The sequence below is a fragment of the Manis javanica genome, chromosome 5, assembly GCF_040802235.1.
Source record: "Manis javanica isolate MJ-LG chromosome 5, MJ_LKY, whole genome shotgun sequence".
NCBI lineage: Eukaryota > Metazoa > Chordata > Mammalia > Pholidota > Manidae > Manis > Manis javanica.
Window position 1 is genome coordinate 39018888 of NC_133160.1, and position 21348 is coordinate 39040235.

Sequence of the window (21348 nt, forward strand, 5' to 3'; positions counted from 1 at the left end):
GAGGAAAATAAACACAGCGTGATGGGATAAGTGACCAAAGAGTAGAGCTGACACGAAAACCCTCTCTGCTGAGGTAAGACTTGAAGGATGAGAAGTTAACCGTAGGAAGAACTGAGGTAACAGTCTTTCAGACATTGGGTTTGTCCCTTTATTTTCTCTCTCCCCTTTGCATCTCTTATGCCTCTCCAAGTTGATTCTAGTGTAGCTAAGCTGTGTAAGTTGCAAAAGTGATCAGAATACTTTGCAGTTCTGCCTTTAAGAGAAGTCTTTTTTCCTACCTCTTCAGTGCTGGCTGGTCCTGAAACTTGCTTTGGCCAAAATAATGTGGCAGAAGTTATTTATGAATTTTAACCCCATGCCTCAAGAGACTTCTGCTTGAGAAGTCTTCTGAGAACCTTTGGCTGCCATGTGAAAAGTTGAGCCAACTGTCTGGAGGAGGAGAACATGTGGAGAGACCCAGTCATACTAGCTGTCATATATGGGCCATCATAAACCAGCTAGCCCTAGCCAATGCTCTATCTAGCTAACTACAGAAACATGAGCAGGCCCAGTGAAGATTAGTTTAGCTTGGCTGAGACCAAAGAATTACTCATCTGAGCCCAGCCAAAACTACTGACCTGCCAAAATGAATTAAATAGTTGTTTTAAGTCACCTGAGTCTGGGAGTGGTTTATCATGTAGCTTAATCTAACTGATATATAAGTGAATCAATCTTGAAGTTTGAGACCTTGACTGGCACCTTCCATGGAAGTTTGGGTTTATTAGGCTCAGGAAAGCAGGAAGGACCAGCCTTGCCCCCAGAATGTACCTGAACACTGGGATTGTTCTGGAATTAAACCAGCCTTTTTAGAATATCTGGATAGGAAGCATGTGACCCACCCACATTCAGAAAATTAGAGCTGAAGCAACCTGAGAGAGTATATTGTTCCTTCTTCATGCTTTATAAATTAGGAAACTGGATTTTAGACACTGTATTTTTCTCCAGATCTAAAGGATTAGATAAAACCTCTGTGAATGTGACCAAGGAAAGCCTGACTGGATTCCTGGTGCCCAATCTCTTGGCTACTGCCACTACAGCACCAGAATCTTTCAGTGTCACCTTTGGGATCATACTTCATACTCACCTGGAGGCAGTTACAGCCCTCATCAGTGTTCACAGACACTGGAGCTGACCAGAAGCACTTAGCTTTGTGAGTTTTCATGTACTCACAAGGACTGGCAGGTGTTTCCCATAACTGAAGTTTGGGTGCCTTCACACTCAAAAGAATTCCATGTTTATGGAAAATGGGGAATTCTTCCTAGTTATGCATCCTATGCTTAACTTGAGAAACTCACTGCAGGCTGAAATATGACACTAGAGTAATGCTGTAAATCCAAAACTTCCTTTCTAAGAAGATAGTACCTTGATAATGATGAGGATTAATAAGAGACCTTCAATTGAGCTGTTTTGGGATGCATATGTTTATTTCAATTGCTACCTATTTGATCACAATTTATGAAATTAACTTTGACCTTTAACTTATATGTACTGTACTTCTTATCAAACACAAACTACAGTACATAATATAAAGAAAGAAACAATGAGTATGTGGCTCCTATAAAATGATGAGGCCTGCAAAAATCTCTCTTTAATAAGAATCCCAGTTACTTTTCCAGATCTGTGGGGATTTAGGGCCTTGAAACCACAATCAAAATCTGGGCAAGACCCCATCCCAGGGGCCTAGAATCTTACTGAGGAGGATGTTGTGTAGGTCGTTTATTTGTTTTTTTCTCCATTATAAATTTGAATTGTTAATTAATCTTCTAACCGCACTGGGATAAGGTATGATTCAGCAAGACAATTGAAAAGAGTTTTGCAAATTTTTTTTTTAAATCGCAGTGGTATTTTATTATACGGTATAAAATTTCAAGTAGATGAGGATTTTGAATATTCTTTTTTGAGAGGGCATCTCTCATATTTATTGATCAAATGGTTGTTAACAACAATAAAATTCTGTATAGGGGACTCAATGCACAATCATTAATCAACCCCAAGCCTAATTCTCAACAGTCTCCAATCTTCTGAAGCATAACGAACAAGTTCTTACATGGTGAACAAATTCTTACATAGTGAGTAAGTTCTTAAATGGTGAATAGTGCAAGGGCAGTCATCACAGAAACTTGCAGTTCTGATCATGCATTATGAACTATAAACAATCAGGTCAAATATGAATATTCATTTGATTTTTATACTTGATTTATATGTGAATCCCACATTTCTCCCTTATTATTATTATTATTTTTAATAAAATGCTGAAGTGGTAGGTAGATGCAAGATTAAGGTAGAAAACATAGTTTAGTGCTGTAAGAGGGCAAATGTAGATGATCAGGTGTGTGCCTATAGACTAAGTATTAATCCAAGCTAGGCAAGGGCAACAAAACATCCACGGATGCAGAAGATTTCTCTCAAAACAAGGGGGGTGAGGTTCTGAGCCTCACCTCTGTTGATCCCTAATTTCTCACCTGATGGCCCCCCTGCGACTGTGCCTGTCTTAGGTTGTTCCTCCCTTGAAGAATCTTACCCATCTCTGGCTAACCAGTCATTTTCTGGGGCCATACAGGGAAATGGAAAGTTGGTAAGTGAGAAAGAAGCAATATTGTTTGAAAAGGTTAGCTTTTTACTTCTTTGCAGACTTATCCCCTGGGTTTCTATGCCCAGCATTTGTCTTGAGGTATCTTTACCACTTGGAAGAATTAGGATACTCGGTAATTTCGATATGAGGCACGAATTCTATTTAAGGGTTGTAATTAGGAAGGAAGAAGAAAAGCTATAGAGGTAGCAGATGGAAGAAAACATGGGAAGATTGATTATTTCTTTGACATATCTTCTTGTAGAGTAACTTAAGCATGTATAGGTTTAAAACTACTAACTAAATTGTGCACACACATTAACATAATAGGAATACAGTTACATAACCAAAGCAGATCTATAATTACCAGCCATCTCCAGTGAAGCCAAGAAAACCAGTTAGGCACCCTAGGCATTTGTGAGAATTTGTCTATGATATGATGGATATTGTTCAACTGTACTTGAACAGTCTGAGAGAAATCAGACGAATTAAAACAACCCATTCCTGGGAACTGTTCACATCCCATATGTTCTTTTAACCGTAGATAGTCTGTAGTTGTAAGATTTTGGAGCGCTACAACTTGTACTTCTCCTAATTCTTAGTTGAGTTCCAACAGTATAGATCCAGTCAAATTTGTTGTTTTACTGAAAGCACAGGCCAGCTTAGATATCTCCTTCTTCATTCCAATGGCAAGTCCAGGAACCGGTGGGATGGATGCAGCTACAACTGCAGCATTGCCTGGATCTTTGTTGAGGTTTTTTGATGATCATCTTCTGGTATGAGTCTTCCAGAGAGTGCTGATATTGGAAGTTCTTCTTCATATCGTATCTTAGTTCATTTTCTGGGTAGCCAAATTAGGCTTTGATCCTCTGTATAAACACAAACAGACCCTTGGCCCACACTTTGATATGCCCTTTATACCATTGTGTAGAACTCATTGGAGGTCACCACACAGGAACTGCTTTTTTTTTTTTAAGAGAAAGGAATATTATCAGAAAAGTGTACCTCCATAGCTGATCATCTGACACCCTTTAAGTGATCAAAATTAAGGATATTTAAAGCATGCATTAATCGTTGATTTACCATTAGTTTTATCCTATCAAGGAGTAATCCCCTTTTTCTTTTTTCTTTTTTTTTAAATCTTTAATCTATACTTACATGAAGAATATTATGTTTACTAGGCTCTCCCCTATACCAGGTCCCCCCTATAAACCACTTTACAGTCACTGTCCATCAGCATAGCAAAATGCTGTAGAATCACTACTTGTCTTCTCTGTGTTGTACAGCCCTCCCCTTTCTCCCTCCCCCCTATGCATGCTAATCTTAATACCCCCTTTCTTCTTCCCCCCCTTAATCCCTCCCTACCCACCCATCCTCCCCAGTCCCTTTCCGTTTGGTACCTGTTAGTCCATTGTTGGGTTCTGTGATTCTGCTGCTGTTTTGTTCCTTCAATTTTTCCTTTGTTCTTATACTCCACTGATGAGTGAAATCATTTGGTATTTCTCTTTCTCTGCTTGGCTTATTTCACTGAGTATAATACCCTCTAGCTCCATCCATGTTGTTGCAAATGGTAGGATTTGCTTTCTTCTTATGGTTGAGTAATATTCCATTGTGTATATGTACCACATCTTCTATATCCATTCATCTACTGATGGACACTTAGGTTGCTTCCAGTTCTTGTCTATTGTAAATTGTGCTGTGATAAACATAGGGGTGCATCTGTCTTTTTCAAACTTGAGTGCTGCATTCTTAGGGTAAATTCCTAGGAGTGGAATTCCTGGGTCAAATGGTAAGTCTATTTTGAGCATTTTGATGAACCTCCATACTGCTTTCCACAATGGTTGAACTAATTTACATTCCCACCAGCAGTGTAGGAGGGTTCCCCTTTCTCCACAACCTCGCCAACATTTGTTGTTGTTTGTGTTTTGGATGGTGGCCATCCTTACTGGTGTGAGGTGATACCTCATTGTGGTTTTAATTTGCATTTCTCTGATAATTAGTGATGTGGAGCATCTTTTCATGTGTCAGTTGGCCATCTGTATTTCTTTTTTGGAGAACTGTCTGTTCAGTTCCTCTGCCCATTTTTTAATTGGGTTATTTGTTTTTTGTTTGTTGAGGTGGGTGAGCTCTTTGTATATTTTGGACGTCAAGCCTTTATTGGATCTGTCATTTCCAAATATATTCTCCCATACTGAAGGTTCTTTTTTGTTCTATTGATGGTGTCTTTTGCTGTACAGAAGCTTTTCAGCTTAATATAGTCCCACTTGTTTATTTTTGCTGTTGTTTTCCTTGCCCGGGGAGATATGTTCAAGAAGAGGTCACTCATGTTTATGTCTAAGAGGTTTTTGCCTATGTTTTTTTCTAAGAGTTTTATAGTTTCATGACTTACATTCAGGTCTTTGATCCATTTTGAATTTACTTTTGTGTATGGGGTTAGACCACGGTCCAGTTTCATTCTCCTACATGTAGCTGTCCAGTTTTGCCAGCACCATCTGTTGAAGAGACTGTCATTTTGCCAATGTATGTCCATGGCTCCTTTATCAAATATTAATTGACCATATATGTTTGGGTTAATGTCTGGAGTCTCTAATCTGTTCCACTGGTCTATGGCTCTGTTCTTTTGCCAGTACCAAATTGTCTTGATTACTATGGCTTTGTAGTAGAGCTTGAAGTTGGGGAGTGAGATCCCCCCTACTTTATTCTTCTTTCTCAGGATAAGAGTTTTTCAAATTTATACAGATGTTTAATAATATTTCTAATTATACTGAAGGTGGTCTGTCCTCTGATAGAGCCAAACAGGGCTGAGGCTGGTCCTCAGGCTCCTCCACAGGAGACTCCTAGGTGGACTTTCTGCAGCTGCCTGTGGGGAATGGGCATGTCCAAAGCCTGCAGGTGGGGGTATCCTCCACACTTAACCTCAGTCCAAAAGTGCATTTGGGTGGAAAGAGGCCACATTCAGGGGGAGCATGGAAACTACCCTGCTTCAACTTCTCCTTCAGAAGCCTCTACCTCTCTGTACTTGAAGGGAGGTAGGAAAAGTGCTTCCTCTGGTTTATTTTGTTCTTCCTCAAAAGCTAGGAAGCTGATCTGATCAAGGAAGCAGCATGGCCTTTCCCCAGCAACCCTTTCATACTCCCACCTTCCATTTATTTCACTGCCCTGCTACCCTCCCTCACTACTGTCCTCCCCAACCCCTCAGGACTGACTCTGGAGATTGACTTACATAGTAATCCTGATCTAGACCTTTCCTCCCAGTTAGATGTAATTGTCCAAGAGATACCTAGGAATGATGATTTTTGAAAATTATGTTAGCAGTAGTATTGATTTAAATATAATAAGTCAATTATACCTCATTGAAAAATAAATGAATAAAAATAGTGAGAAATAAAGAAAACATTTACTTGGTCATTTTACAATATTATGTTGATTCAGTTTGATGTAGTTGGCATGCTTATAAAAACAACAGCAAAACATTCCAGACTATATCTCTTATTGGGTAATTGATTGATGCTGAGCATAAGCTTCCTCAGCGTCGGGACGCTGGTCTGCTGGCCCTAGGGCAGCACCTGGGTACATAAACCTAGCAGCCTTAAGTCTCAAAGGCACACAAATGCTATCACTAGTCTATTCTCAGAGGCAGAACACTTCTGGCTTCTGGTAAGGGTTCGTCCATAGAAAAACAAACATGGGATAGTGTTTTTTTTCCATAAATAAAATCTAATTTTTCTATATGAAGTTTTTTAGGAGTAAATGCAAAAAAAAATTGCCATGACTCTGACAACTGGTTCTCCCATAGGCACAGGAACTGCAAATGGCAGGGAACAAAAAAGGAATAGGGCAAAGAGGAGGGGGTTTCCTTTCCCATTCAGAATGGGGAACTGTTAACCCTCTAGGACTCAGGGTGAACCAAGAACCTTGTAATATGCACATTCTAAAAACTCAACCTTGTCTGTATACATTACTTGTATCTGAACATCTCCTTTTTCTGCCAAAAATTTATAGTATTGGTATATGTCCCAATCCAAAATCTCACTGTTAGAATTCATATTTTCAGGTCTTCCAGTTAGTCTCACTTTTTCCACTGGAAAAACTTCACTTTTTTCCAATTTGTCAGCAACTGTGAATAGAAAACAAGCCAAAGAATAGCCAAAATTCATAAGGTTGCAAGAGATAACAGTCAACTTAAAGAAAACACTGTTGTGCCTATTGTCCTTAAGTTGTGCAGAGACCTGGTGTACTAGCAGAAAGGAAATGTCTTTCAGAGAGAGAAATTTGCGTATTTTTGTTTATTTAGTTCTGAGAAAAGTGAAAGAAACTAGCCATGCTTTGCAAACCATACAAATACTGTATCAACATATATCAGACCTTACTTAAGATCTTGGCCAAATAGGCTCAAGGAAAGATGACAGATTTTAGGAGCAGGCAACTGACCCCTTTTACTACAGTCTTTTTCCAAGACTGAAACTACAGTATGAGAATAATAGCAGCTCTTTAATTACTTTCTATGGGTAATCTGAAATTAAAGATAACTATGTTTTAATAAACCTAACAAAGTATGCAGTTTGAAATATATATATATATAGTAATTTCAGTTTCATTAAGCATTTGAAATGATCTTGTTATATATAGTATCTTAAATTCAAAAGTAATATTTTTCCTTTTTTTTCTCAGATGCAAATAATGCCAAAGATGTGTATTTAGATGTTATTCTGATTATAGAAATTAACCAAATGGACTTCATCTTATTCATTCTTAGGAAACTTTTATTTAAAACTATTAAGTATTCTGGTTCAGTGGTGTTACAAGATGGAATGTTAAAGACAACTTTGAAAATGATTCTAAGTACATATATTAATCTTATTGTCTATTTCTTTGTAGACAAGGTATAGGGTAATAGAATAATGATTACTTGAATTGTTCTCAAGTGCAGTGACAGAGATTGCCAATTATATACCTTACATCCACTTCTTCAGGAATTTTTAACAAGATACCCCATATTCTACAAATTAGAATTAGGGAAACTGCTCAATATTTATTGGTGCTACATTCAAATTTTCAGTTGAAGGAAAGAACATCACAATAACAAGTAAAACAGAATTGTTTGGGGACATGTACTAATGTAAATAAAAGGTGAACCCGTTCACTGAAAAATTTTTGAAAAGTTACTATTGAAAAGTAACCAATCAGAAAACTATGTTGTATGAAAAGAAGTGTATTAAAACATCTTAAAAGCTTAGTCTTTTAATACATTCATAAATATGTCAACTGACATTGGTTTGTTTTCCTAATTGCTTGGCAAGTCTGTCATCTTTAAAAAATTATGTAGATTACTCACTATAATCTGCCACTTTCTTGTAATGATTTAAGGCAACTTCACAATTCTGTAGAACATTGATTCCTGACAAATATCTGTATCCCTAAAATACAAGCATATAGTCTTAATATTCTGACAATGTTGTATTTATAACACAACCATTTGGGCCCCAATATGTTTAATTTACAAACCAAAATCATCTGGGCCATCATGCTTCCTCTAGCACTTCCAAAGGTGTAATATATCAGTGCCTAGAGTAGGAAAATATATTACTTTGGTCATTCAAATATGAAACTCAAACTGATTATCAGTTTTTTGATCCTAACCCAGCAATGAACTTTGATGAAATAAATAATTAGTCCCAAAATAAATGACAAATTTTATTCTCTTCCTCTATAAGCTGACTGACATTTTGGTGGGGGGCTTTGTGAGCTCTGGAGTCTGTGAAAAGAGCATTTTACATGATATTTCATCTAATTCTTACAAAATACCTATGGAGTAGACATTATCTATCTTTAGTGAACAACGTGAAATATGGGATATTAAGAAATGTATAGTATTTCAACCCTAAGCTTCTTTATTGACCTAGTGCTTTTATCCACCACACTTTAGTGAGCTCCTTTACCTAAAGAGCAGGATCTTTACTTAATAATGTCCCTCTTAAAAAATACAGTTTTGTTCCAGAAAAAAAAAATGACCTTACCTTGGCTTGATCATATTCCATTCCTATTCCATAAGAAGACAAAAATCCTAATGCCTAAAGGCCAAAGGAGAACCAAAAAAAAAAACAAAAAACCACACACCTCAATAAATCCATTTATTTCACAATTATTCTTATCTACATTGGTAAGGGATATCTTGAAAGTGTGCTTCATAATAATTTATATTGTCAGTTTATTTCTTATACCATAACAAAGTGCCTTTTTACACTTTTGCTAAGGCTGCAAGAATCTGGAAAAGGTCATACTGGGGGGAGATTCATACAATGTGAAATAAGCTAATCCTGAACTTTAGTATAAATTATAAAATAAAACATAAACCAATGTTGTTTATGTGCTTCCTTTTCTTGACAATGAAAAAATTGTACCCCTTCAATATTTTTGAATTTGAATATTTTTCTTCATATTTTAAAAATAAAATGTGATGGATATAAAAAATTCAAACAGGAAGAACTATGTTGAATAAAAAGTGAAAATATGATCACAGAGCAGCATCATGGAATGGGAGGACAGAGACCATGTTTCCCAACAAAGACTCTGGCTTAGCAACAACATGTAGTCCAAAAAAATCTCTATGAGCACTTCAGAAACCAGTTAAGAAATAATAGTAACCCAGACAAACAAAGCAAAGAACAATTCACTGCAACAGGTAAGAAAAGCTTTTCATTTAATCTGCATTCTCTCTCCCTCAAGCGAGCACAGTTTAGTGTACTCAGGAGAAAAAGCACAAAAATCAGGCTTCTCCCTTGGGAAGGAAAGGGAAGAATGGAACATAGGTCTGATGTTCCAGATTTTGTGGGAACTGCCTTAGGGACTAGGTTTCTGCCTTGCCTGACTCAGTGCATTGATGGGGCACCAGCATCCTCTGGGGTCCTAGGGCAATGCTGGGAAAAAGAAGAGCTCACCCACTTACTGCAGCTCCAGAGAATTTGCAGTATACCATAGACAGAGCCAGCACAACTTGGTGCAATCAGGAGAAAGCAACCTGCTCATGACCTATCTCTTCAGAGAGAAAGAGAAGAGTGCAATGGGACCCAGTGTTCTGGCTTTTGTGGGGGCTGCTCAAAGGACTAGTTTCTATCTTGTCTGCCTTGGAGCACTGATGGAACTGGCATGCTTTAGATGCTTGGAGGCCACTAAGAACAAAAGAGAACATGGCAGCCTGTTGCCACACCAGAAAACCTACAGTACCAAGACAGACAGCAGGGGGAGCAAAATATTAGTTTTCTGAAGACCAGCAAACCTTTTTAATTGGGAAATTATAAACATAAGCCCTGAGAAGACACATCTCCAGAAGAGATTTATGAGGACCTTAGAATTCTCAGTCATGCTGATTGATGAAGGTCTTCCCCTATACAGATTCTGTCTATAAAGGTGGAAAGGTGGTTATATTACCAAACGCATAAAGTGCTGCCAAAAACAGCAAGGCACACAAAGAAACAGGGAAATATGGCCCAATCAATGGATGAAAATATAGCTCAAAGAAAGAAAATGACCTTAAGAAATGAAGATCTTTAAATTACCAGACTTCAAAATAATCATTTAAAATGCAACATGTTATAAGAGAACACATAAAAACAACTAAACGAAATAAGGAAAATGTTATGTGAGCAAAATAAGAATATCAACAAAGAGATAGAAACTAAAAAAGAGCATTTCAAACTTTCTTAAACTGAAGAATATAATAACAATTGAAAAAAACCGAAGAAACAATCAGTGAATCTGGATATAGATGATCTGAAATTATCAAGTCAGAGGAACAAGAAGAAAAAAGAATGAAGATGGGTGAAGAAAGCCTAAGGGTCTTACTAGACACAAGAAGTGGAGCAATATACACATTATGGAGTCACAGAAGAAGACAACTAAGAGAAACAAGGGCAGAGAGCTTATTTTAATAAATAATGGCTGAAAACTTACCAAATATGAAGAAGAAAATATACATCTAAATTCAAAAAAACTCAAGAACCCAAAGAGACCCACTCTAAAACACATTATAATCAAACTATGAAAAGTCAAAAACAAAGAATCTTGAAAGCAGCAAGAGAAAAGAGAGTAATCACATGCAAGGAAGCTCTCATGAGATTATGAACAAATATCCCAGCAGAAACATTATAGGCCAGAGGGAGTGGGTGATATAGTCAAAATGCTGAAAGAAAAATCTCTCAATCAAGAATACTGTATCTGGAAAAACTGACCTTCAAAATTGAAGGAGAAATAAAGACCTTCCCAGATAACAAAGCCTTTAAGAGAGTTCATCACCACTAGACTGCCTTACAAGAACTGCTAAAGAAAGACCTTCAGATTGAAAGAAAAGGATGTTAGAAAGCAATACAAAAATATAAAGCTCTTTGCTAAAGATAAATATATAGACAAATACAGAATCCTGTAATATTGTAATGGTGGTGTATAAATCATTTTAATCCTGGTATTTAACTTAAAAGCTAAAAACTTATAAGACAACTGTAACCAAAAAACTACATTAATAGATACAAAATATAAAAAGGTGTAATTTGTGCCACTGATGACATAAAGTTGGGGGGGAGGAATATATGTGATTGAAGTTAAGTTGTTATCAGTTTAAAATAGATTGTTATAATTATAAGATGTTTTATGTAATCCCCATGGTAACTATAAGACGTCCTACAGAAACTGCACATAAGAAAATGAGAAGAGAATCAAAATATGCTGCTACAAAGTAAATAATTGAAAGATGATCAAAAGAGGAAAAGAGGGACAAGGTAACTACAAGAGAGAAAACAATCAACAAAATGGTTATTTGCTTGTTCATACCCTTTGCCCATTACTTTATCTTTATTTATCTTTATTTCTCTCACTGAATGTGTAGAGCTTCTTATAAACTTTATATATTAGTCATTTACTTGTTACATATTTTGGCAAATACTTCCTCCTACTCTGCCACTTGCCTTTTATCACTGATTACACTGTTTCTTTATATGCATCTTTTTTTTTTGTATCATTAATCTACAATTACATGAGCAACATTATGGTTACTAGACTCCTCCCATCATCAAGTCCCCACCACATACCCCATTACAGTCACTGTCTATCAGTGTAGTAAAATTCTATAGAGTCACTACTTGTCTTCTCTGTGTTGTACAGCCCTCCCGGTCCCTCCCCCACATTATGTGTGCTAATTGTAATGCCCCTTTGTCCCCCTTATCCCTCCCTTCCCATCCACCCTCCCCAGTCCCTTTCCCTTTGGTAACTGTTAGTCCATTGTTGGGTTCTGTGAGTCTGCTGCTGTTTTGTTCCTTCAGTTTTTGCTTTGTTCTTATACTGGACAGATGAGTTAAATCATTTTATACTTGTCTTTTTCCACTTGGCTTATTTCAGTGAGCATAATACCCTCTAGCTCCATCCATGTTGTTGCAAATGGTAGGATTTGTTTTCTTCTTATGGCTGAATAATATTCCATTGTATATACATATCATATCTTCTTTATTCATTCATCTACTGATAGACACTTGGGTTGCTCCCATTTCTTGGCTATTATAAATAGTGCTGAGATAAACATAGGAGTGCATATATCTTTTTGAAACTGGGCTGTTGCATTCTTAGGGTAAATTCCTAGGAGTGGAATTCCAGGGTCCAATGGTATTTCTATTTTGAGTTTTTTGAGGAACCTCTATACTGCTTTCCACAATGGTTGAACTAATTTACATTACCACGAACAGTGTATGAGGGTTCCCCTTTCTCCATATCCTTGCCAACATTTGTTGTTGTTTGTCTTTTGGATGGTGGCCTTCCTTTGTGGTGTGAGGTGATATCTTGTTGTGGTTTAAATTTGCATTTCTCTGATGATTAGTGATGTGGAGCATCTTTTCATTTGTCTGTTGGCCATCTGAATTTCTTTGGAGAAGTGTCTGTTCAGATCCTCTGCCCATTTTTTTTTTGTTTGCTATTTTTTGTTTGTTATTTGCTTTTTGTTTGTTGAGGTGGGTGAGCTCTTTATATATTTTGGATGTCAACCCTTTATCGGATATGTCATTTATGAGTATATACTCCCATACGGTAGGATGCCTTTTTGTTCTATTGATGGTATCCTTTGCTGTACAGAAGCTTTTCAGCTTGATATAGTCCCACTTGTCCATTTTTGCTTTTGTTTTCCTTGTCTGGGGAGATACTTCATGAAGAAGTCGCTCATGTTTATGTCCAAGAGATTTTTGCCTATGTTTTTTCTAAGAGTTTTATGGTTTCATGACTTACTTTCAGGTCTTTCATCCATTTTGAATTTAATTTTATGTATGGGGTAATATTCATCTTTTAAAGTTTTTATAGTAAGATTTGTCAAGTTCTCCTTCCAGAACAAAACAAATGCCAATAATAAATTCTCAGAGTGACTTTTCTGGAATATACACATGTCATCTGATTATATATGTTACACCAATTAAACTGAGTATGATATGTCTTCATATTGGTGTCTCAGATTATGTGTTTACTAAGTTGCTGTTGTATGTTAGGATGAAAAGAGTGCTTACTTGCACATTAGATGCCATGATAAGCATTTGAAGCTTGACTAGTCATTGGAGGGAGAAAACAGAATGGACAAAAATGACATACTATATCAAAAAGGAAATTAAATGGCCAAAATTCAGAACACTGACAACACCAAACACTGCTGAGGATGGGGAGCAACAGAAACTCTCATTCACATGCTGGTGAGAATGCAAAATGGTTTCGTAACTTTGGAAGATAGTTTGGCAGTTCTTATAAAATTAAACATACTCTCACCATATGATCCATTGGTTGCACTCCTTGGTATTTACCCAAATGTGGTAAAAACTATGTCCATACAAAAACCTTCACATGGATGTTTATAGCAGCTTTATTCACAATTGCCAAAACTTGGAAGCAAAGAATATGTCCTTTAGTAGCTGAATGGATAAGTAAACTGGTATATCTAGACAATGGAATATTATTCAGTGCTGAAAGAAATGAGCTACTGACCAGGAAAAGACATGGAGGAAACTTAAATGCATATTACTAGGTGAAGTACTTCTAATCAAGGAAATTTTTGAAATGCTTATATAAGTTGCAAGCTGAATGAGGCACTATTTCATGTAACACTGTCTTTACTTGAAGGAATAATGGACTATGTTCATTTAGACTGGCAGACATTTTCTTGAAATTGAATAAAGCCAGCCTGTCACTTCAATGAAAACAATTGAAAGTATTTGTTGCCAAAGATAAATTCAAGCTTTTAAACAAAAATTAGGATTTTGGAAAATTGGCACCCTAATAATTAAACTTATCTGTTACCATGCACTTGACATCCAATAACTAAAGGCTTTTTATTAAATCAATGGTAATATTAAATGTAATTTTTCTTTTGCATTATATAATAAAATGTATCAAATTTAGAAGATTTGCATAACTCAGTAAACATATTTTTTAGAATCACCAATGCATGATACTATAAAATCATTTAGGGGTAAAAAAAAATTCCATTCAAAATGCAAGATAGATCAGTCAATTTTAATGTAACAGAGTAGGAAAAGTTCATTGATATAGTTTCAGATTCCACACTGCAACTAACCTTTCAGAAGTTACCACTGTTGAGCTTTGGTGTAAAACCAAAGAATATCTACAGTTATCTCAAAAGGCTATTAAAATGCTCTTTCATTCTACTTTTATTTTATTTTGTCTTTTTTTCTGTTAGCTTTTAAAGGTATGTGCTTAAGTGTCTTGTTTATTAAAACATTTAAAATGATATATTTCCTTCCACATCTGGATTGAGCCATTACCTCTTAACTTTTATATATAGTGTTACCATGATCACTGAGTTCTTAGTATAACATTTCAGTTCCTATCTTATCTTTGCTATTTGATAAAAATTAAGAGACTCTTGAATTTTTATAAGGAGCTAAATTTTAAGCTATCTTTTAGTGATTAATCTTTAATTTTACTTCTTCTAGTCAAAGAATATAGTGTCACTTCTATTTAAAATAAAGTGTTTCTTGTGTGATCATTTTGAAAATAATTTTGCAAATATTTTGCTTTTTTATTTTGTTTAGGATGCTATCCATCCAAAATCTTAATTTTGGATATAGATGTAGTCAGGGTATACTCTTTCTGCCTGCCTAGATTCTCTTTGTGAAACCGCCTTCCCTTACAATTCTTAGTTCATTTGGTTCAATAGGGCTCCTTTCCCCTATCAGAATCTAGGGAAGTCACAACACAGGCTCAACCAATCAGACTGCTCTCCTCCTGGATGCAGTGATTGATTCAGGATGGTTTTATAATCTCACCCAGCACTTCTGCTGAAATCACTGGAAAAGAAGCTGACTTCTTTCACACAGACTCCCAAATATAAGGGCGAAGGATACCCAAGACTGTTGGTGGCTGTCTCTGCCTCCACGTGGGGTCAGTCTGCTCAAAATAAAGACTTCATAGAAAAGAACAAAGCAAAGAGACCAAGAAAGTATGTCCCAATGTCTTCATTATAGTCTCTGTATCCAGATCATCTAAAGGTAGCTATAACTTGAACTTTACAATTACATGAGCTAATAAATTCTACTTTTGCTTAAGCCAGTTAGGTTGTATTCTCTGTACTTGAAACTCAGAAAAATCCTAACCAATATAAGTGAATGCCTCTGTTGATGGGATGTTCTTTGAGTTAATAGATACACAGTGAACCAAAATTAATCTCTGTACAGCAGTTCTGTTTTAGTACTAAACTGCCTTAAACTGTATAGTACTTTGGTGCTCAACAAATCAATTTCTTCTTGCAGCACTGCCTTTTAGGCACTTGAAGGCAGCTATCTGGTACTTTAATTATTCTCTTTTACAAAGATTCCCTATTCTACCTTCCTTATGTGATATATTTTAGCATATATTCACAATCTTGTGTGTTCTCTGAATCTGGTCTACATTGTAGATGCCTTATTTCTGTCATGGCCGTGTCAAAACAAAGTAGTTACAAGTTTCTAAGAAAAGGAAGACATCCCAAAGTAGATGAAACTGTATTACTTTTTGTTACTAAATTATATGCAAAAGGAATAACTGTCACATCAAGCTATGCAACTAAGGCAGGAGGAATTTCTAAATCCCTAAGAATGGATGAGAAACTGATGAATGAGGAGGAGCTGTTGTGGCCAGTTTATCGGAAGGATTCTGATTAAGGTGTTCATTATCAAACACTGTCAGAAACTTCTTGCTGACTTGGAACTGGACTTCCAGCCACATGTGATTCAATGAAGAAAAAGTATAAGTCTGAATTTAGTCATACTGGAAAGTGTCAGCATTAATAGTTGCAGAATAAGTCAGCAGTTTGGAAGAAATCCTGGAGGTACTCAAGGAACATACCCTTAAGAAATGCCAAGCTACTGATTCTCTTAATAGTACAGAGAATGATATCAGGTTGGACAAAGAGAAGTATAAACTAAGTTCTAAGTTGAAAACTGATTCTGTTGAACTTTGAGTGAGAAGAATTTTGGAACACCTCAACTTAATTTATTTAGCTTATATTTACTTTTTTATATAACCAAAGACTGACATGATAAAAATTTATGTTTAAAATGCACTAAAACAGCACTATTAATAAGAATAAACAAAAATTCTAAGTGCTAATGAAACATTGTTTTAAACTTTAATTGGCAGCATTTATAAAATGCAGTTATATAGCTTATATTTAAAAGGATAGTGTCTTAAAATGGGTAGAATATAGGGTTATGGCCTCTACTAAATTTTTCAGATTTCTTAGTTTAGCAACCCTGTAAAATAGAGCTTGCTTAATACAAATTGTTCTTAGTGAACTCTTGCTGTTTGATAAATGGTACTGCTTCATTTATATGGGATTTTACAAACAAACATTGAAAATATTATGTTGGGAAATCTCACCCATTAAACTTGCCAGCTTTATGTGTGATTTGTAGCATATGACAGCCTCCAGGCCTTGTGGCTCCTTTCCTGCCCTATTTAGTTACCAAAATCATGGACAAGTTGGCAGTGACATAATTTATAAGTTCTTTCAGTACCCATGGATATAATTGGATTGGCCAAGAGATCTAAACTCACTGCAAACAGATGTTTGCTGCACTCTGCTTCAGGTGCTATGACTGTGTAACAAATTACCCGAAAACAGTGATAAAAAATGACCATGTGTAATGGTAAGGGTTCTGTGGGTCAGGAATTTGGCCAAGGTGTAGTAGGCATAGCTTATCTCTGATCCACAATATGGGGGGGCCTTAGCTGGAAGATTCAAAGACTCAGGGCTAGAATCATCTGAAGGCTTAGCTCATTCACATGTCTGGAAGTTGGTGCAAGCTGCTGGTTGAGCTCAGGCTAACGGCGAGAACACTTACATATGGCTTCTCCTGTTGTGTGAACTTCCTCACAATATGGTGGCTGAGTGCTAACAGTATGCATCCTAAGAAAGTACTAGGCAGAGCTATATTCTTTTTATGAATTAGCCTTGCAAGTGATGTACCATTATTTCCACCAAATTCTATTTCTGAAGGAGCCATGAACCCACTTAGGTACAAGGAGAGAGAAAACAGACACCACTTTTTGGTGATATCAGTTAGGGTGCTGAAATAGCATATGGGACTATAAATAATGCTGTGGCCATTTTTTAAAAATTTTGGTATCATTAATATACAATCACATGAGCTACATTATGGTTACTAGATTCCCCCCGTTATCAAGTCCCCACCACATACCCCATTATAGTTACTGTCCATCAGTGTAGTAAGATGCTATAGAGTCACTACTTGTCTTCTCTGTACTATACTGCCTTCCCCAAGCCCCACACCTATGTTATGTGTGCTAATCGTAATGCCCCTTTTTCCTCTTCTCCTTCCCTTCCCACCCACCCTCCCCAATCCCTTTCCCTTTGGCAACTGTTAGTCCATTATTGGGTTCTGTGAGTCTGCTGCTGTTTTGTTCCTTCAGTTTTTGCATTGCTCTTATACTCGCCAGATGAGTGAAATCATTTGGTACTTGTCTTTCTCTGCCTGGCTTATTTCACTGAGCGTAATACCCTCTAGCTCCATCCATGTTGTTGCAAATGGTAGGATTTGTTTTCTTCTTATGGCTGAATAATATTCCATTGTTTATATGTACCACATCTTCTTTATCCATTCATCTACTGATGGACACTTAGGTTGCTTCCATTTCTTAGTGCCGTGGCCATTTTTTAGGCAACAAGTAACTGCAATGCTCAACAAAAGCCAGAAAAGTGGAGAGTTAGTGTACTCCCTCTTGGTTTTTAATCTGCAAGGCTGACTCCTATTTGATAAATACAGAATATTTCAAGCATATAAAAGTAAAATGAGTAATATAGTAGGTCCCATAGTATCCATCACTCAATCTCATTATCCATTGTCAACTCAACTTATCTTGCTTCATTTATACCTGCATCCATTCTCCCTGGTCATCCAGTTTATTTTGAAGCAAATATTAGACAATGTATATTTTCATCTGTAATTTTAATATGTGCCTCTAAAAGAAAAGGTCTTTAAAAATCATAACCAAAATGCCATTATTCATTTAAGAACATTAACAGTAATTCATTGATATCATCCACCAGTATCTATACCTGCCCAAATGCCTTATACATTTTGTTTTCATTTTAATTTTAATTAAAAAAATTTTGTTTTAGTTTGTTTGAATTGGGATCCAAATATAGTCAATACATTGCAATTAAATGGCATATCTCTTAAGTGTTTTAAATCTGTAAATTTCTTATCCACCACTTTTCTCCTTATATATTTTTTTGTTGTTGTTGGAAAAAAACAGGTAGTTCATTCTGTAGTTACTCTTACTCTAGATTTTGTTGATCATAACACTATTTTCTGTAAATTGGTAGATTCAGAGGCTTGATCAAACTTAGGTGTAATTTGTTGGGCAAGACTATCTCATAGAAAGTTTTATGTATTTCCATCAAGAGGCACATAATTTCGTGTCTCAGCCTTGTGATGTTAGCAGCCACCAATGACCATGGCCTACATCCATCGATTCATTAGGAGTGGCAGAAAGATACCCTCTGATTCTGTCATTCCTTTGTCATTTATTAGCTGGGGCAATTCTATAAAGAAAAACTTTCCTTCATCTCCTAAAGTCTGAGGTATAGTTTGTATAGAATAGTGCAGATAAATGTTTGAGTCTTTTTCTTTTTTTAAGTTTTTGAAATAATGAGAGCTGGTGATTAACCCCCCCCAAGGTAATTAATGAGTGCTGTTTCTGAGTATCTTTATTAACTGATGGATTTAAGTATATTTGAGGTATTTCAGTCTATTGTGGTCATTGTGTCCCATAGGGCTCAACTGTTCCATCTTCAGGCAGTAGGAACCCATTAGAGTTGGCTCAGTTCTTTGGTCATGACCCTAGTATTTTCTGACAGTTTCCTCGCTGCAGATATAATGAGATGTTTCAAGATCTTCTTGTACATTTATTGTCCCACACTTGGAATATGAGATTTTCCAAAGATGCTCGTCCTTTTTAGTAGGAGAGGACTTCTATTTTTTACTTCAAGCCCAATTCCTTTTAGGAGGGAGAGTTAATATCTAAATTTAACATATTTTTTCAAACTAATGGATGCATATGTATAAAAAATTAAAATTCTAACGCTTTTGAGGGTCTATAATATGAACATTTTTATTTTGCTCCTTTTTTGGACACTCTTTATTCTCTTCTTATATAACAACTTTTAATTATTTTAGTTGTTTTTTTCTGATAATCACCACCATTATGACTACTGATAAGTTGCTACTACTTGCTGTTAATTTGTATATTTCACACATTGCCTATCGATTTGTTAACAGGACAGATGATGAGTTAGGCATCTACATTACCTTCACACCTTGTCTCCTTGTTCCTCTTCTCAATAAAGGTATAACACTTTTTTTGTCAGAACATAACTGTAAAATTCTACTAGAGGGCTTTATCATTCCTGTCACCATTTTTAGAAGTTCATTCCATACTCTTATGTATACTATTGGTAGTCTGCCTTTTTTTCCATGCTTCCTATTAAAAACAATCTGGTCTTAGCCATTAACTGAATAGCTGAAATATTTGAAGAGCATAGGTCATAGGCAGAATCCAGTGGCAGAGTGCTGGAAACTTGCTTTCCCCTTGGCATTAACACATTAGTTTATACTCTTTATCTACCATCATCAGAGTCCACATTTCTATTTTTTCATCTAGTTCATGAGAATGTCATCAAGACTTTGTTAAATGTTTCACCAAAATCAAAATACAAGGTCTGATAATTCAATCAAAGCAGAAAATGAATAATTTCTTAAAGTTTTTGATATAGTTTTATTGACAAAGAACTATGTCACTTTTAAAACTAGGGAATTGAATTCAGAGTTCAGTTCCCAAATCATAAGAGCTCTAACATGTAGTTCATAAGTATACTTTGTATAATCTATTAGTCCATAAACTGAAAAAAAAATCTTCTATGACTTGGCCAATTCCTCTTAGTCTCAAAAGTTCCCTTTTTTAGAAAAGTTCACCATAAAGGCTATTACAAATGGAAGGTATCTAGGACCCTGGTACTCTAACTATAGTTTGTATTTAAAATGGCTAAATTGGCTCCTTTTAAGGATCTCTCTAGCCAATACTAGATTTTAATTTTTCTTGAAACTCTTAGAAATTTTTGATTCTGTTCAGTTTGAATATGGTTTATTTATGTAGAAACTTTGCTAGTAAATGAATACAAGGATAAGAAAATTAAGATACTGTTCTATTAGTTGAGCTTGGATTTAAGATGCTTTCACCAACAGTGCATCATTTTGTGCAGAGCCTGCCACGATTTTGGGCCTGATCCTCCTAGAGAAATCTGTAAATTCATGAAGTTGTGAAGTGGATTGTGAGCTAAATTTCCATCCTGTGACTTGGAGGGGAGCTTTCCTCTGTATGGAGTTCACTCTAGAAAGAAATAATAAAACCATGATTTTACCAGCTTTAAATAACCAATCCAAAGAGTATGTTCTCTCTCTTTTTAGCAGGAAAATAAAAATGGTTGATTTTGAATTAATTCTCTGGGGGGCTCAACTTTCACTTTAAAAAAAATTATCACTATTTAAAGCATGGCAGGCATTAGAGGAAAACAAAAGATGGTATGGATGCTTATGTAGTAAACATGTTGATTATAGTCAGTGCTGTTCTATTCCTTTACACTTGAGCATTGCAACCCAACAACTTTACAGTAAGCAGTTTTGGTATTTGGTCTTTTCTTGAGATAAGGCTGAGATGAAATTAGCTGGATTAGAGAATGGTTAAATCAGTCCAGAAAAAATAATGCTCTGCATTGAAAGAGAAGCTACATAATAGTGATGACATCAATGACACTTTCAGAGTTCTTAAAAGGTCAAGCTCTGCAAATTGGATTTGTTTATAAGACTTGATTCTAAACTCAACCTTTGTGCTGCAGTTTTTAAGGCACTGTTACGGTAGCTGGGGTTTTAATGCATAGAGTTAAGTGTAGAGGATATTTTATTACATTTCAAAGCAAATTACTCAAGTTTCATAATAAGAATTGTAAAATTAAATATTCCTCCTTTTACTTTTTACATAAGAAATTATTAAAAAGGAAAAAATATTAAGCATTTTGCCTTTAACTATTGTACAAGGCTTGAAAACATCTAGATAATTACTTTTAGCTCAAATTGCATACCAAACAAAAGTGTGAATCTATTCTAATGAGCCACTCAGATCCTGTCTGTACCTTTAATACACAAAGA

At 35.8% G+C, this 21348-nt stretch overlaps 1 protein-coding gene across 1 annotated transcript in view; it reads right to left on the reverse strand.

Moving 5' to 3' along the window:
• The window catches only part of SEL1L2 (SEL1L2 adaptor subunit of SYVN1 ubiquitin ligase), a 127847-nt gene that overhangs the window by 35822 nt on the left and 70677 nt on the right, over positions 1–21348 (reverse strand). Inside the window, 4 exon segments of the mRNA XM_073236947.1 lie at positions 6571–6725; positions 7944–8025; positions 8114–8173; positions 8626–8679. Coding sequence (XP_073093048.1) covers positions 6571–6725; positions 7944–8025; positions 8114–8173; positions 8626–8679 — 351 coding nt within the window.